This window comes from Rhinolophus ferrumequinum, chromosome 22 (assembly GCF_004115265.2).
Source record: "Rhinolophus ferrumequinum isolate MPI-CBG mRhiFer1 chromosome 22, mRhiFer1_v1.p, whole genome shotgun sequence".
Lineage (NCBI taxonomy): Eukaryota > Metazoa > Chordata > Mammalia > Chiroptera > Rhinolophidae > Rhinolophus > Rhinolophus ferrumequinum.
The window spans coordinates 10,830,856-10,847,165 of NC_046305.1; the positions used below are offsets into that span (position 1 = coordinate 10,830,856).

Here is a 16,310-nt window from a genome sequence, read left to right on the forward strand (position 1 = left end):
TTTCCTAAAAGGAAGGAGGTGGGAAACTTACTACCACATCTTCCAAAGGGTTTGATTTGCAGTGTGAACCAGAATGAAGTCCGAAGTGATATTTTTAAAGAACGACCCTAGTCCTTCCATTGGAGGCTCTTATACCTTTTTGCACAAGAATCTCCAGGCAGTACCCAAATCACTGCAGGCTATGTCAACAGCTCCACTTTTTAGTGGAGAAAACCCTTGGTGTTTGGAGAGGAATTGGAGAGGAACCCAGCAAACAAACAAAGAGATAGAAAAAACTGGCAACAACATAGCGACTGCATACATTCCAAATGGTCAACACAGGAAAACCTTAATGTCTTGACAACACTGAGGTTGCCATGAGGTCACAGCACCCTTCATTTTGCACGGGTTTTGGTGATCGGGGCAGGGCAGTGGGGGCTTTGCACTGACACTTAGAATGACGTGGCAACACGCCTTCTCAGGTGAAGACTGAATCAGCGCGCTCTGTAAACTCATCCAGGGTGCTGACCGTCGTGTAGGAATACCCACTTCAGGTAACCTGCCATTATTAATGGAAGACACAGCTAACCTACAAGCAACCTGTAGAAATCAATGCAAGGGAAGGACAATCACTGGGTTCAAGAACTGAAGAGAGGACACACAGTGAGGGATACACTTGCTCTCCATCAGAAGGTCTTTCCAAACCACCACCAGTGGGCCTCGGACCACACTTTCAGAAATGGTGCCCCAAGGCCAGCAGTCCCAGAAAGCTGACTGGGATTTCTTCATCTTCCTGGTAATCTCCAAGCTGGCTGATCACCATACTATACACATCACACCCAAGGCTGCAACCGCACGGATTACGCCCATCTTGTCTCTTACCCCTCCCCCCAGCTGCCCACCACTATCAGTCAAAAGCCTATGGGGGTGGGGGGAAGTCATGGGGGGAAAAGTCGCTACCATCAAAACAAAACAAAGAAACACACAAAACCCAACAACCTAAAACACAAACAAAGAAAACCACTTAGGGGTGGGTTCTTTGGCCCATGCTACAAAAAGGGGCTATGATTCTTTCTCAGTGTACTTGTTGACATTCATCAAGCAGCATATAGCTTATTTTAGCTAGAGTTTGTGATGTAGCATCTATATTTAATTCCGCAAGCTGTCGGGCAACTCATATATTTACAAACACAATCCCGGAAACAATGCGTTTGCTGGTCACAGCTGCATTTGTAACATCTCAAGAGCTCCGTGCTGTTTGGCACAGCTCAGTGGCTTATCATTTTACATTCTGGCCCACGCCAAAGCCCAACTCAGGCAGAGCTTGGTCTAAAAGTTCAGATTCAGTGACAGGCCTGGCGGAAAGCCAAGAGCAAGCATAACGTTGCAGACTACGAGTCAGAATGCTGAGCCTCCACCTCGGTTCTGCAGCCTGCACAGTGCTGAGCAATTTCTACGGGATTGGTTTAGGTTTATTTTGGTTTCACAGGCCCGAGAGAAACAGTTCAACTATCCTCTGTGTATACAGAGGCTCGCTCTGCTGCAGACTGAGCTGGGGATTCAGCAATGGAAGCCAGGCTGATGGGCAGGAGGCAAGGACAGAGAAGGTTTACTCTCTGGAGGACAGAACCAGCTGCCTTCCAGGGGCGTGAGTGGATCGCTGAGGCAGCTTCAGGAGCAGGACCCAGGGAGAGTGGCAGTGCACACCACAGGCAGGGGCCAACTGGCATGATTCAGGCTGTCTTGGTAACAGGAGGACCAACCTGTTGGCCAGAATGTATAAAGAAAGAGGTGGTGGTATGATTCAGAATCAGGTAAAGGGGCAAGGCAATCTGAGAGGTCTGTCTCCCTACAACAGGAAGTGGGGGAGCTGAGAGCAGGAGCTGGCAAGGGTGCCAGTTGCTTATACCTTAGGGGGATACTCTGGGACTGGGCAGAAAGGGGGGGATGGGGAATTGGGCACAGACTCTGCTGGGTGTGGGGGTCTGAGTGAAGAGCACTGTAACTCAGGGGCACACAGGGAACCAGCAATTGTAGGCTGTCCACCAGGGCCCAGCTTGGGGGAACATTCTTGACTGTATCATTTTAAGATACTACAGTGAAACATAACAGCCTTTCCATCAGGCTGTGCCGCCAGGCCATCTAAACAGGAGCCACCCAGCTTCCTCCAAAGCAGAGGCTTACATGTCCTTATCCAAGCCAGGGAAATGATTGTAGGCGAGTCCTGTTTGTATTCTACGATTCTAGACTTTTCATCCATCCGTAGTAATTTTTTAAATGAGAGTGACCTCAAGGAATCGAGGATAACCTCCTGTGACGACAGCTCCCTTCTCAGAGTAAAGCCCGCGGGTCTTAGGGTTACAGGTCATTCAGACTGCACCAAGGACTTTCTTGGGAGAACATCACTGGCGTCTCTGTTCTTGAGTTTTCTCCTCTGTGAAGTGGGAATAACAACATCAATTTCACGGGCTTTTGCGAGAATGAAATGCGCCAGTGAGTGGAAGGATTTTAGATCAGTGCCTGGCAGAGAGTAACTGATATCTAAACATAAATGGCGATGATGGTGATGGGAGCCCTGGAACTCATGTGGTCCGGCTTCTGGAAATTTCAATTTACCACTGACACACGTGAAATACCTCGAGGCAGAAGGAGCTCTGGAGCAAGCACTGACAGACCCAGGTTCAAGGCCTGGTTTTGCCCCAAATTTGTGTGTGATCTTGACTAAGTCACTGCACTTCCGTGGCCCTTTGTTTTCTCATCGATTGTACAGCGTGAAGGGGATTGCATAGGAGAGGTATAGCAAAATCTCCTTACGGCGTTTTCAAAATATTCCAAACTATAAAAATATGTCCACACCCGAGATATCAGTTATTGCTCTTCCTGTCTCCATACACCCCCCCTCTGCTGAGGTCCACTGGGCCAGGTGACCTCCGGGATACCAGCCCTTCCTCCCAGTTCCATGGCATGATCAAATGGAAATTAATCACAGACCACAGGCTATAGCAAGTCAAAGTAATGAGAGCCTCACTTTGAAAGGTTTCTTGGAGAAAATGAGTCTAAAAAACATGACAGACATATATAGACTCCCAGAGAGGAAAGGGAGGCGGCAGTGAGTACCAAGGTGAGGCCCATAGCCAGACAATCTGGGGTCAAGTGTCAGAAGTCACAGGATAAAGGCACAAGGCCCCTGGCCTGCCCACCCCTGCAGTCATTAACCGTGGAGGACTACAGGAGGAGGACCAGTGAGGTCACTCCGAGTGACCTCAAGGGACTCCCACAGGCTAATGAGGACACGTTTTTTAGCAGAGGCTTTACCTTCCCAGGCTTCAGTGTGCTCACCTGGAAACAACAATGACAACAAAACCAACCCCATATTGGATGAGGTGGTGCCAAGGGCCTCCTTTGGGAGTCAGTCGGGCTCTAATAACACATGTTGAAGCATTGGAAGAAATAATAGCCGACACACACAAGCGCTCACCGCGGGCCAGGTGCCTCGTGCAAATATTAAGTCATTTAATCCTCAGCCCTATGATTACCCCTTTTTTTTTTCAGCAGATCAGGAATCTGAGGCAAGAGAGGTGGCGCCGACGTGAGACGCCAGGCATTGGGGCTCCGTAGTCCATGCACATGTCCCCTGCCCTGTGGAGCAGCTGGTGGGGGGCTCGGCGCCTCAGAGGAGGGCAGATCTGTTATCAGGGCCCGAGGAGCCGCTGAGGTTCCGTAAGGAAGGAGTATAACGGACATGGTTTGGAGAACAGTTAATCTGCATGGAGATCAGATTTTAAAGACTTTGAAATGTGCACCTGTCCAGTTAGAGGTTCTATTTGATTGGCAGTGCCTTCTTCCTCTTTGCTGGAGACTCCTGTGATCCCGAGAGAAGCTCTGGGGCAGCGGCGCCTCCCGGGTCTGCATACTGTGACCGGAACTTTATCATGCAGGGCTCTGGGCAAGCCTGTCGGTTAGTTTGCCTCACCAAGAAAAGTGCCAAGGATGCCCGGCTGGCAAGTATGAAGCCTCTGCATCTAACAGATGAGTCTGTCCTTCGTGAGTGAAGGGCTGGTTATCACAAAGTAGGAACCTATAAATACGGGGCCCTGAGGAGATGGAACCTTCAAGGTCTGTTGTCACTAGCTGTGTGTGTGTGTGTGTGTGTGTGTGTGTGTGTGTGTGCGTGTGTGTGTGAGAGAGCGAGAGAGACAGAGACAGAGACAGAGAGAGAGAGAGAGAATGCACGTATATAACATTCTGTTAAGCTCATTACAGGATCCTCAAGTCCTATGTTTTGTTCATGCCCCATGAGACCAAATGTTGCGTTTGTCTTGTTCATCAGACTTTTCTGCCGTCAAGGAGGACAGCCCTGAAGTGCATAGAAGCCACTTAATACCTCATTGACTTAGGGACAGGGTGATGAGCCTGAGGAGAACTGAGTGGTGGGTGTCTGAGTCAGAATACTTGAGTTTCATTTCTGGTTCCTTGTGGAGTGGCCTCCAGCCCGTCCCTTCACCTCTCCCAGCCTCTCCTCTGAAAGGTCTCAGATGAATGGAAGGACATTTAGTCCATAGGGATTACGGTGAGCTCTCACCTTTGCACAAGTGATCACTCACATTGCTAACTTAATGCCAGGAGGAGATCCAGGTACCTCACCGATTTTAAATCGTTTCCTGATGAGCAGTGGGGCAATGCCTCCACTAGCTTGCCAGTTCCATGCCAGCTCTGGGGGTGGAACTGAAGGGCTTATCACAGAGCTTGGAGGGGACAGTGGCAGTGAGGGTGTCATATTGCTGGCGTCACAGGGGGGAATCATGAGCCCTGCTGAATCTCTCTCAAGTTCAACCTGGGGCTCACTGTCGGGTTGGTCTCTGTTGAGGCTGCAGGTCACCCCAACAAGACGGCAGAATGACACTCCTTGATCTGGTAGCACCCACATCCACCCTCGCCCTGTAGGAATCTCCACCCCAGAATGTCCTGTCATTTCTCCTGTCCACCCTCCCTTTCTAGTCAAAACAGGGGGTTTTGCATCCAACTATTATGATGACTAGAACAAATAACACTTTCTGTGAGTTTTTACCACTGACGCCCTCAGATTTATTCGGGAAAATATCTCCTCAATAGAGTTGGCCAATTAACCACTCAAATGGCTTGAAAACTTATTTAATGTCACTGCCTAATCACTTTATTAAATGTCACTGCTCCAACAGGCAGGAATTTCTGCTTTATACTTCACTTCTCTTATGCTTCACTCCCTTTCTGAAACGCAGAGCGTCCTCCCACCAAAAGACTGAAATCTCAGTGCCTCTCCTGTTACATTTGTGCCCCTTGTACTGTGTTTTCCCCAAAATAAGACCTAACTGGAAAATAAGACCCAACCTAAGCCCTAGCATGATTTTTCAGGATGACATCCCCTGAACAGAAGCCCTAATGCATCTTCTGGAGCAAAAATTAGTATAAGACCCGGTTTTCTTTTGGGGGAAACACAGTATTCACATAGGGTTATGAAATCTGGCCATTAGGCAGGACCATAGGGCTCACTTTATCTCTTCATTTATTTTACAAATCACCAAAGGGAGGCTCCCAGAGGGAAGTGACTAGCTCCCAAAGCACTGACTCGTAACTGCATGTTTTTATAGCTGGAAATAATGTCAGCGGTGCAGTAAGGTGTAAATACTATAGGATCTAGAGTGGATAGACCACTGAAATACATGATCTAGTGCCATTCACGTATCCATTCCTAGCCTCAGTATTCCCATCCGTTAAAAGGGGAACATAAGATCTGGGAGATGAAGATAGAGTGTGAGTTTATTATCCATGCTTTATAGGCAGGAACTTCCAGACAAATACTAAATGATTTATGATCATGGTTAACAACATTAACAATTTTGTAATTATAATAATACTTGCACACCTATTTATCTTTTTCTTCTGGCCTCTAGCAATAGCTTCGCCATATCCTTAACTTCTCCAACAGGTAACCCCTGCTCTACCACCATTTTCAAGAGGAAACTCGACGCCTATCTCACTTAGCATGATTTAGCGGCTGATGCCCCAAATCCTAACTGCTCTGTCTACTGACACATCTAGCATAAATGGAGACTGAGACCAACAGGAGGACACAAAAGAGTGCCCAGAAGTCCTCAGCTGGGTGATAAGCTCAGGGTGGTGAAGACAGATTTCTTAGAAGCACTCCCATTTTGAAGATTGTTATAAGCACTCCGTTTTTGAACACTGCCCTGACTCCTTCTCGTGTGATTTCATCTATACTGGATGTTCTCTCCTGACAAAGCTGTAACCCGTTGAATTCATGGTTTCACGCACAGATTTGAGCTAATGTACTCACACAGGAAAACCCGGGGCTTCTTTCACTTGGGTCCAAAGCTAATCTATTATTCGGGTGGGTGTAAAATTCTGTCTTAAGTATGTTTCAATAAATGCAATGATTTGGCTTTTGCAAGTTAAGTTATGACTTTTTCATCAAGGAGCTGGCTTCACCATTACTTTAATCTACTCACATGTAACGTGGAGGTTTACTTACACAGTCAGCTTTGGGATGAAACGACACCCGGGAGTGTCATGAGAAAGGTGCTAAATATAAACTGTGATACCGCCAGAAGTCATGAGACTTCAAACAGTTAAAATTTGCTTGACAGGTCGCTGTTATAAAATTTCTGGCAATGTTATTTGTGGAGCATAAACAGGAAATGACCAAGCAGCCTCATTTTTACACAACTGTCAATGCAGGTATTCTATATATTTTTTAAAGATGAAGGAACATATCCTAGGGCTTTCTTTAAAAAAAAAAATAGTTTTGAAACCTGTTTGAAACTTCTCTTTCTTAAAAAGAGAATTTTTTTTTTTTTTAGTCAAAATGCCTTGAGATCCCGAGGAAAGCCAATGAAGCGGAAACCATGTGACCCAAGGCCAAGTTTTTCAGAAGAGCAGCCAGCACTGAATCCGGGCGTTCTTGCTGTGCTCAGCAGACCTGGCCCAGCCATCAAAACCATTGGATTCTAAAGCCGATACTCCTATAACCAGGCAGGTTCCAGCACAATGTGAGCTCCAAGAAAGCATAATTACAAACAAAGAATGACAAGAAGCAGACGTTGACTTAATGTAGCTCGCTTCTCTCAAAGAGCACACAGCTTTTCACACATGCTCTCACCTGCCATTAGAAAACACTTGTTAAGTAGGTGAGGGCGCGGCTACCACCGCTGTATTACAGCACAGGGCATCAAGAGGTACAGTGGCTGGACCAGGGCCACACGGGTCACTGGCTTACACCGATCCCTTGATGAAATGCATGCACTTGGTGCATCACGGATTTTTCGAGGACCGGATTGTGAGTGTTAGAATTACAAAAGCAAAGACTTGACCTCTGACCCAGAGGGCGCCATAGTCAAGGTGGGATGTGTGGAAACGGCCACATTTAAGGGAGGCGATAAGGATCACTCCGCTCAAGAAACTGCCCCACTGGCTTTTTCTCACACCCAGGATAGCAGCGAGGCTTCCCCGGGAGCATGAAGAAGCCTCACCAGGCCAGGCTTTGTACAGAATGGGGGAGGGGTGCCTTGGCTTTTAGGTGTCTGTGCTCCTTTTGTATACCTGTGTCACCAAATTGCCACAAACTTGGTGGCATAAAACAGTAAACAACAAGTTTACTATGCTGCAGCTTCTGTAGGGCAGGTCCAGGTCTGGGTTTCCGGGGTCCCCTGCTCAGGGTCTCACCAGACTGAAATCAAGGTACCAGCCCAGGGATCACCTCTCATCTGGGGCTCAGGGTTCTCTTCCAGGCTCCTGGGGTTGTTGGTAAAATTCATTTTCTTGTGCTCATATGACTGAGATTCTCATTTCCTTCTCGCTATTGACTGGGAATTGTTCTCCGCTCCCAGAAGCCACCTAGACGCCCTGGCCACATGGCCCCCATCGACCATTCAGAGAATAGCTGCTTGCTTCCTTCCAGGCCGGCAGGAGCTCGTCTCTCTGACACACCAACTACGTACTTTTAAAGGTTCACTTGATTCGGTCAGGCCCCCCCAGGAAACTTTCCCATTGGATTAACTCCAAGTCAACCGATTAGTGACCTGATCATGGGACTGGTATCCTATGATAGCCCGAGGTCCTGTCCACACGTAAGATGAGGGCATTACACAGGACACGCGCAGAAGAGCACAGGAAACTCGGGGCTATGTTAGAATCCTGCCTCTTAGCGTGTCCTCCTACCAGGTCCGTGCACATTCTCCTCTCTGTGTTTGCAGCCGTGGCCTGCGGTGTCAAACAGCCCCAGTCTCTGAAAGAAACATGCCTCCCTCCCCTCCGTAAACATGCCTTTAAAAACAGAGCAATATTTTATAAAGGAATTAATCACTAGCGGTGGAATTTCAGATAATTCCCCGAGCACTCGCTTCTGTATCGTCAATGCTTAGCATAGCGTCTGGCACTTAGTCCTCAATGTATGTTTCTCGATAGATGAATGTGTGAATGATGATATTGGGGCATCCTCATCACATTATGTCCTATAAAAAAGAAAACGCCTACCTCCGCCCCCATGTCCAAGGCTGATTCCTCCTTTTGGTTTATAACATTTTTCCCACTGATTTAAAACTGACGCATGCTTATTATAAAACACTTGGGGAATTTTTCTTCCTTCTACAGCTTTATTTTTTATATCTTAAGTTTTTAAATCCATTTAGAACTAATTTCCTAACGTGATGTATAAAATAGCCCATCCCCTACCCAATTAGTCTGTAATGCTTTTTAAAGTATATATTAAGTTCTTATGTATAATAAGCTCTCTTTTTGAGCTATCTGTTCGACATCATTGATCTGCCCATTTAATTTGCGTGCCAGTATCACATATTTTAATTACTGGAATATTATATCTTTTAAGATCCAGTAGGGCGGGTGTTGCCTCATTCTTCTTCTTTCAGCCCCTCTCAGTCAGCCCACTGAGCGAAGGTCGGTTTTGCTGCCTGCTCTAGCTCTTAGGCAGCACAGCCTTTTCTGGCAAGGTCTGGATGTGGAGCCAGATCTAGGGTCACCTCCTACCTCTGCAGCTTCCTAGCTCAAGTCCTCTGAGAGCCAGTGAAATGCAAACCTATAATAATAATACCTAGATAACACACTAACTGTGAGAATTAACTGGGGCAACTTGTAAGAATCACCCAGCACGTAGTAGGTGGTCAATACCTGCTGGCTGGATTGGAAGAGTGACTCTGAAGATCCAGACACTCCTGCTTGTGTGCCTCCATCCTTAGGAGCAGGGATTGCTCCCCTTCTGAGAGTGTCCTGTACAAATGCTGAGGCTTGGGACCTCTCAGACTCAGGCCAGACTTTAGGTTGGGAATAGCATGGTTTATACTTGGCCCCAGCCTCAGGGAAGACACTTCTGGGTTTGCATTAGTCCAACAGACTTCTGATGGTTTTGTTAAACTAGGACCATCCCAGAGTGCACTGGGGGACTCCAGAAGGGGGAGCGAACCAAAAGTTGAGGCCCACTTTGCCTGCCCTTACAGGACTCTGGAAGTGCCAGGGAATTACCACCCCTTGCTGCATCCCCAGAGAGCCTATCTCTGGGGTTTGAAGGCCAAAGCAAATCCTCAAAGCCTCCAATTACAGGTACTAGGGGTCAGAAGCCATTCTGGCACACTGAAGCGGTGCTGGTGAGGGCAGATGGGCGAGACTCTGACAGCATGTGCTAGAAATTAAAGACTGAAGAAATGAATGCAATTGCAAGAAACCCCTCAATAGTGAACCAGCCTGCCCTGAGTCTGCCCAGAGGTTTATAAAGGTGACTAGTTATCCTTAGACCAAGTACAGGCACTGGAAATCAAAGGCCTGTGATAAGTCACGAGGAAGCCAAGGGTTCTCAAGGCCAAGATCGTCTTTCCTGGCACCTTCCCTTCTACTCAGAAAAGACAGGGCATATACTCATTCATTCCTCCAAGCACGGTCTCTGAAGGCCTGCTGTGTGTTCTCAGGAGCTAGAATAGAAGGAAGCAACCCTGTCGTCGGGGAGCTTTCAGGTACCACGGTGAGGAAAGCGACACTGTGACAGGTATCTTTCTATGACTGTCTCTGCTCTCTGATGATGGTGTTAGGGAAACTGGATTTCCTGTTCTGACTGCATCCCTGCAGGGCCTGCTATAAAACAAGGGATCAGCTGTTCAAAGCCTCTGTATTTTGGATAAGAGAAAACTAAACCCGGAGAAGGAAGGTGATTTGCGCAAGTTCAGCCAGCTTCGTCGCAGTGATGAAATGTCACTACTTCTCTGTGCCATAACTTGCTCGTGCCCTTACATCAGGCTTCTAGAGGCAACACGCAGTCTCTGAGGCTATTACTGAAACATCACGAACATTTTTGAGAGGAAGGCCGAAGCGGATGATGTTGAATCAACGTTGGAAACATGGAAGCAATAGACGATAAAGTCAGAGTCAGACCACCTGAGTTCACAATTCTGCTTTCTTCACTTAGAAGCTACTTGAACTTAAGCAACTGTCTTCTAAATCTCTCTAAACCTCATCTTCTCATCTGTAAAATGATGACAGTGGTGTTTCTTACCGGATTGTTATAAATTGAAATAACATATACATCCACACTTAGCTCAATGCCTAAATGAAGATGTTGCTAAGAGAAACATCTTGGCAACCCATCTAGAATGGGTCCAGCCCAGTGATGTTTGATGCAAGCAGGACCATGGGATAAGATCAGGGTGTTTGACTGACACGTCCGTGTGTGCTTTTCTAGGTCCAGGAGCCCTGGAGGAGCGGCACAGAGCGGGAGAGTGTGGCGAGAGAATGAAGAAACCAACCGGCCGGGAGAAGCATGAGGTGGCAGTGTGGCATTCGGTTTAGAGGGCTTCGGCCGGCAGCAGCCCCATGGGCAACCCTGCTGGCACTGGGCCTCCCCGGTTGGGTGCTGGCTGTCTCGGCCACGGCTGTCGCTGTGGTCCCCGAGCAGCATGCCTCCTCGACCGGCCAGCCGCCCCTGGACTGGCTGCTCACTGACCGGGGCCCGTTCCACCGCGCGCAGGAGTATGCTGATTTCGTAGAGCGGTACCGCCAGGGTTTCACCACCAGGTACAGGATCTACAGGTGAGTGGGGCTCCCTGACACAGCCAGGGGCTTTCCCCAGAACCCAACCTGGGCAGGCCCCGCCGGTGTGCTGCTAAGCCAGCTGGCATGCCGCACACTGAACGGGAGGTGAGAGCTGCAGGAGCGGAGGGCAGGGAAAATAAACCTACCATGTTGGTGTTTAAAAAAAGAAGGAAGAAAACACATCGAAGCTGGAAAACCTGCTGATGCCTCCTGGGGAACTTAGCAAAAGGGTTTCTATTTATAGGCCGTGCTGCTTATAAACTGAGGACAAATCAGGAGGCACGGAGTCAGCGTGTGGCCGATGCTGCAGCAGGAGGTTAGAGTCAAACGCTGGGGCCGGGTTTTAACTAATGGGTTAGATACTTTGAGGAGTTATAATCACCTAGACATGCAAATGAAGGCAAGAGCGCTCCAGCTCCTGCTTCAGACGTCTGGGGAGCCCGGCGGGGTCAGCCACTCTCCTGCCCTCACCCCTGTGGTCACCACAACCTCCAACATGCAAATGGGCTGCATCTTCCTGGCCCCTTAAAGCCGGCCTCAGGAGCATCAGAACTAGCAGAACGGCAAGCATGAGACCCTCCTGGTCCATCGGACGCGGGACAACGCAGGGACATATTCCTCACTCCTGGACCAGCATGTCCAAAGCAGAAGGGGCCTCAAAACCCTCACCTCGTGGCTCCAACGAGTCTGTCCCTGAGTTCAATCCTCCCCTTTACCCCTCTGCCAACTTGTCCTGTTGGCATCACTCCCTTTTCCTCCTCACCTTGCCCTAGTCTTCAGACAACCCTGGGAGCTTCGCGGATTTTTTTTTTCTTTTATCAAAGACATTGATTTTCCAATTACAAATGCGTTTCTAATGAAAAAAATGAGAGACTATGAAAAAGCGCAAAGAAAAGCACAACCAGAAAATCACCTATTCTTTTAGCACCTAGAAGTTGCCATCGTTAACCATTTGGCACATGCATTTCTAATCATATGAACATATTAAAAGTTTTGGCCGCCTTGTTAGATCTAGCCCTTTACATGCTTTATGTACGTTAGCTCATTTAATCCTTCTAGCAACCCTATGTGGGAAGAACAACTATTCTCCCTGTTTATAGATGAGGAAATTGAGGTCCAGAGAAGTGAAGAAACTTGCCGAAGGGCACATAGCAAGTAAATGGTGCAGCTGGGATTAACTCCCAAGTAATCAGACCCCAGAGTGTGGGTTCTTAAAATATATGGAGAGATATTTTTCTATTTCTGAGAGTTTGTTGTGTTTTTTTTTTCCTTTTAACTTCTGAAATAACCATGCCATCTGTGAGTTTAGTATAGGGGTCTCACAAACAAGGTTTTAAGGTGTTGAGCCCTGGAAGATCCCCAAATGGTAAGAGCAGCCATTTACAGAGGCCGTTCTTCTGGTACATGGTGCCCACAGGCAGATGCAGACCAAGGGACAAGATCAGGTATTTGGGGGGCTGGTACTTGTGGGTGCAGAGGTACACAGAAACAAAACCCTGCCCTCAGGAGTGGCCGGCCCAGCTCTCCTGTCAGGCCGTTTCTCTTCCGCCATGCTTTGATCCCATCTGGTCTCGGGAGGGAACTGCAGTTCACACTCTCTGCTTCTGTGGCTCTGGTCCTTGCCATACCCCAAAGACTACCGTGGAAATTTACACAGCGCCACTGAGGCAGGGTGCGGCCCACTCAGGCTGGGAGTGGCTGAGTTAACACCTGCTCAGGTGGAAGCAGATGAACAGAAGAGGTTAACTCAACTTTCAGGAAATATTTAAGAAACTAGACATATGCCCCCTGCAAATTTTCTATAAGGTAAATTCAAGTGATGCTTCTCTTTATCAAAGAATTTATATTTCCATCCCTCAGAGCGGGGTGGGGAGGAAGAGAGAGAGAAGGGGAGGGAGGGAAGGAGAGAGGAAGAGAGGGAGGTAAAGAGGGAGAAAGAAAAAGAGCGAAAGAGAGAGAGAGAGAGAGAGAGAGAGAGAGAGAGAGAGAGAGAGAACCCTTGAATGTGTTTAAGCAGCAAATTCCTCTAATACAGGAAAACAAGATTTAATTTACCTTAGACTTTTCCGTTTATCCCAAATCTTTCAGAAGCACTGTTATTACCAAAACTATATTTTTAAAAAGCATATTGGAACTGAAACGTCAGGCTGGGAATCCCCACACCACTGTGTACTGCAAAGGGCTGTAGGAACTAGAGGGAATAAACCCTCAGTTTCCTTCTCCCCTCGATAGATTTTCCTTCTCATCAAGCCCCGGCTCCAAGCCTGGCAGCCACTGAGTGCCTGGGCGGCAGTTCTGAACTGGTCCATGGGGAGTGTCTGTAATCACTTCTGCACCATCAACCGTTCTATCAGTCAGTAATGGTTTTCTGATCATTTAATGTGACAAGTTCTTATACTGTGCCATTCTGTTTCTCTGGGGTCAGTTATTGCACATGAACCTGTACTTGGGGAAACAGTAACCAGTCATTCTGACAGGAATGCTGCATTTTGATTTGTGACTCTTTGGTGGGGCAACGAGAGAATGGTCACACACGGTTGCTTCAGGAGCATTCTGGGAGTTTCGCCTCTAGTTATTCAGCAAAATGGTGGATCCATGGATACTTGTTGTAGGGCTCTATATTAACCCCGTGGCAATTCAGTCTTATCCCTTCGCCTTTTGTTTCTAGTGGCAACTCCCTCTGGCAAATTCTAGACCTTACTTACACTGACTGCAGTGGGTCACAGAAAACTGGTAAAATATACATTGAAGGTGATGCTTCTGTCCAAAGACCAGAAGGGCATTTTATCCAGAAGGGTAGAGAGAAAAAAAAAAACTTATAGAGGACATCAGAAATGTTCTGTGGTGACATGTTGGGTCTCAATCAGAATTGGTCTTTCACCCGATTCTTTAAGAAAGCCTTTGGTACCTAGAAATCAAATGGTACCCATGTGTGCTTTCCATATAAGAAAGGAGGTAAACTGTGATGGGGGAAGAAGAAAACTTTCCAACGGGGCTAGACTATTTGGTGCAGAATCCCACGAAGCTCTCACAACAGGAGAGAGACCCTCCTTTTCTCTTCGCTGTGTGAACAGGTCATGACTGTTACACTGCGAGGTTCTAATCTTAAGCTCCAAATCCCACCCATTCTTGTTTGGATATCAGTGTGTGCTCTCACTTTGAGGAGATGACTGGCCATTCTAGAATAGCGCCAGGCCTCTCTAACTCTGGGCCCCTGGAGACTGTTGTTCTCTCCATCTCAAGTTGGTATTCGTGAAGGCATAGGTGCTTCAGAGTGAAGGTTCTGCAGCCAGGTGACCTGGGTTCTAAGCCTGGAGCTGCTGCTTACCAGCTGTGTAGCGTTGGGCAAATTATGTAATTTCTTTGTTCCCCAATTACCTTATTTGTAAAATCAGGGCAATCATAGAGCCCATCTAATGAATTAATGTGAAAATGGAATGAGTTAGTTGATGGGAAGCATTGCGAACAGTGTGTAATAAATGCTATCTATTATTATTAGATTGTCCTCAACAAATTTCAGGCAATGCAAGAATGGTAATGAGATGAGAGCCATGGGTTCTATCTTTGTGATAATGTCTGCTGCTGGCTTAGCATTCACTAACCTATGTAAGAAGGAGGAAAAAAAATATTCTTTCTTTCCATTTTAAAGCATATTAACCTTTACCCTTCAATCTATCTCTCTGCTTGGAGAGGAACTCAGCTGAAGAATGGATGAATCTTCTCTGGGCACACTCTCACTGGTCTTGCGGGCTTACCTGAGGGAGCTAGATGGTTTCCAGGGTGTTTTAGAGTTACCACAGATAAAGATCTTTCTCCTAAAGTCAGGGATTGCCAACTGAGCAGGTCTTCCCTAGGACGTCCTACAGAAGCCAGTGACTAGTCCCAGGGATGAAATGAACAATCTCAGGAGAGCGCCATTACGAGAAGAGAGACAATATGTACTCTTGCTAAGCCTTCCTAAATAACAGGCAGGGCTTGGCTATCTCACCTACTTTTTGGCAAGCTTTTAAATTCCATTAACCAACCTTTCTCAGCATGTCCTCAGCCCTGTCAGACCAAGACCTGAGCAATCAGCCCACGTCTCAGACACTGTCTCTTAACAGGCTAGTTAGTGGTAAGAGCTATAAGCGCCGATATCCTGTCTCCGATTCCATTTGTGACACCCAACGCCCTCCTTTGCTTCATTCCATAGCCCCCACTATAATAAACACTGAGGTGATCAACCTCGCACAGCAGCCCTGTGAGGCAGGTGGGGGCTATCAGGGTCCCCAAGGCAATGAGACAGACTTGTTCAAGGTCAGACAGGTAGCAAGTCACAGCCAGAAATAGCACTCCGGGCTCCTGACTTGAAGTCGCCTGCTCATCATTGCGGACCATGCCACTTGCCTTTGACTGGGAAGTGCATCTTTATCATCACACGCAACCTAATCAGGCGTCTAAATTGAGCTGATGCAAATGTAAATATGGTTTCTCGAAACACTCTAGTGGTAATGTTCCATTCTTTCTTTGCTACAAATCAAAGTAATGAGCAGTCTGGTTTTTTTTTTTTTAATTTCTTTTTGTATTAAGGCTTTAATAGAGAGATAATCATGGGATTGGAAAAAATCCAAGCCACTATGATGAAACACTTAAAACTCAGAAAGAATAAATTAAAATGAAGAGAAAGTTCAAAATCATACAGAACAATGAGTATACCACTGTGGTTTGGGGGAAAGCAAGGTTAGGTATAATTCCAGATTATTGACCCCTGTTGTCACCCCCATTTTTAGCTGCCTCTAGTTTAGAAAGGAAGGGTCAGGGAGTGGGGGATACATTAGCAGTCTTTTCAGAGCTTGTAAAAATTACAGACCCTCAGGCCTCACCAGACCTACAGAACCAGGGCCTGCATTTAAACAAGAGCCCCAGATGAACAGGATGACATTCAAGCTTGAGAAGTATTATATTTGATCACTCTAAGCTTGGGAAATGAAGAAGAAAGCAGGAAGGACCAGAGTAGAGGACAGAAGGCAGTATCTCCCATGATGCATTTGAGGTCGTGAGGACATTTACAGAAGACGTTACAATTGAAATAGAATCGTAATCAAGCGAGGTTAAATTTAGGAGTTATTAGTGCCAAGGCACATGCACTCATAAGAATAGATCCAGCAGATGGGAGAGAAATTTTAAAGCAGTGAAGGCTGGAGGGCCTAGAACCAGCCTGTGGGTGCCTGCCGGGAGACGGAGAGGTAAGGCAGCAGAGAGAA

General features: G+C 47.1%; 1 protein-coding gene across 1 annotated transcript in view; it reads left to right on the forward strand.

The window, feature by feature from the left end:
• The window catches only part of BRINP2 (BMP/retinoic acid inducible neural specific 2), a 92,345-nt gene that overhangs the window by 32,061 nt on the left and 43,974 nt on the right, over positions 1 to 16,310 (forward strand). The window contains exon 2 of the mRNA XM_033094071.1: positions 10,718 to 11,064. Within this exon, the coding sequence (XP_032949962.1) occupies positions 10,796 to 11,064 (269 nt within the window). The 5' untranslated portion in view covers positions 10,718 to 10,795. The remainder of the gene's footprint in view (positions 1 to 10,717; positions 11,065 to 16,310) is intronic.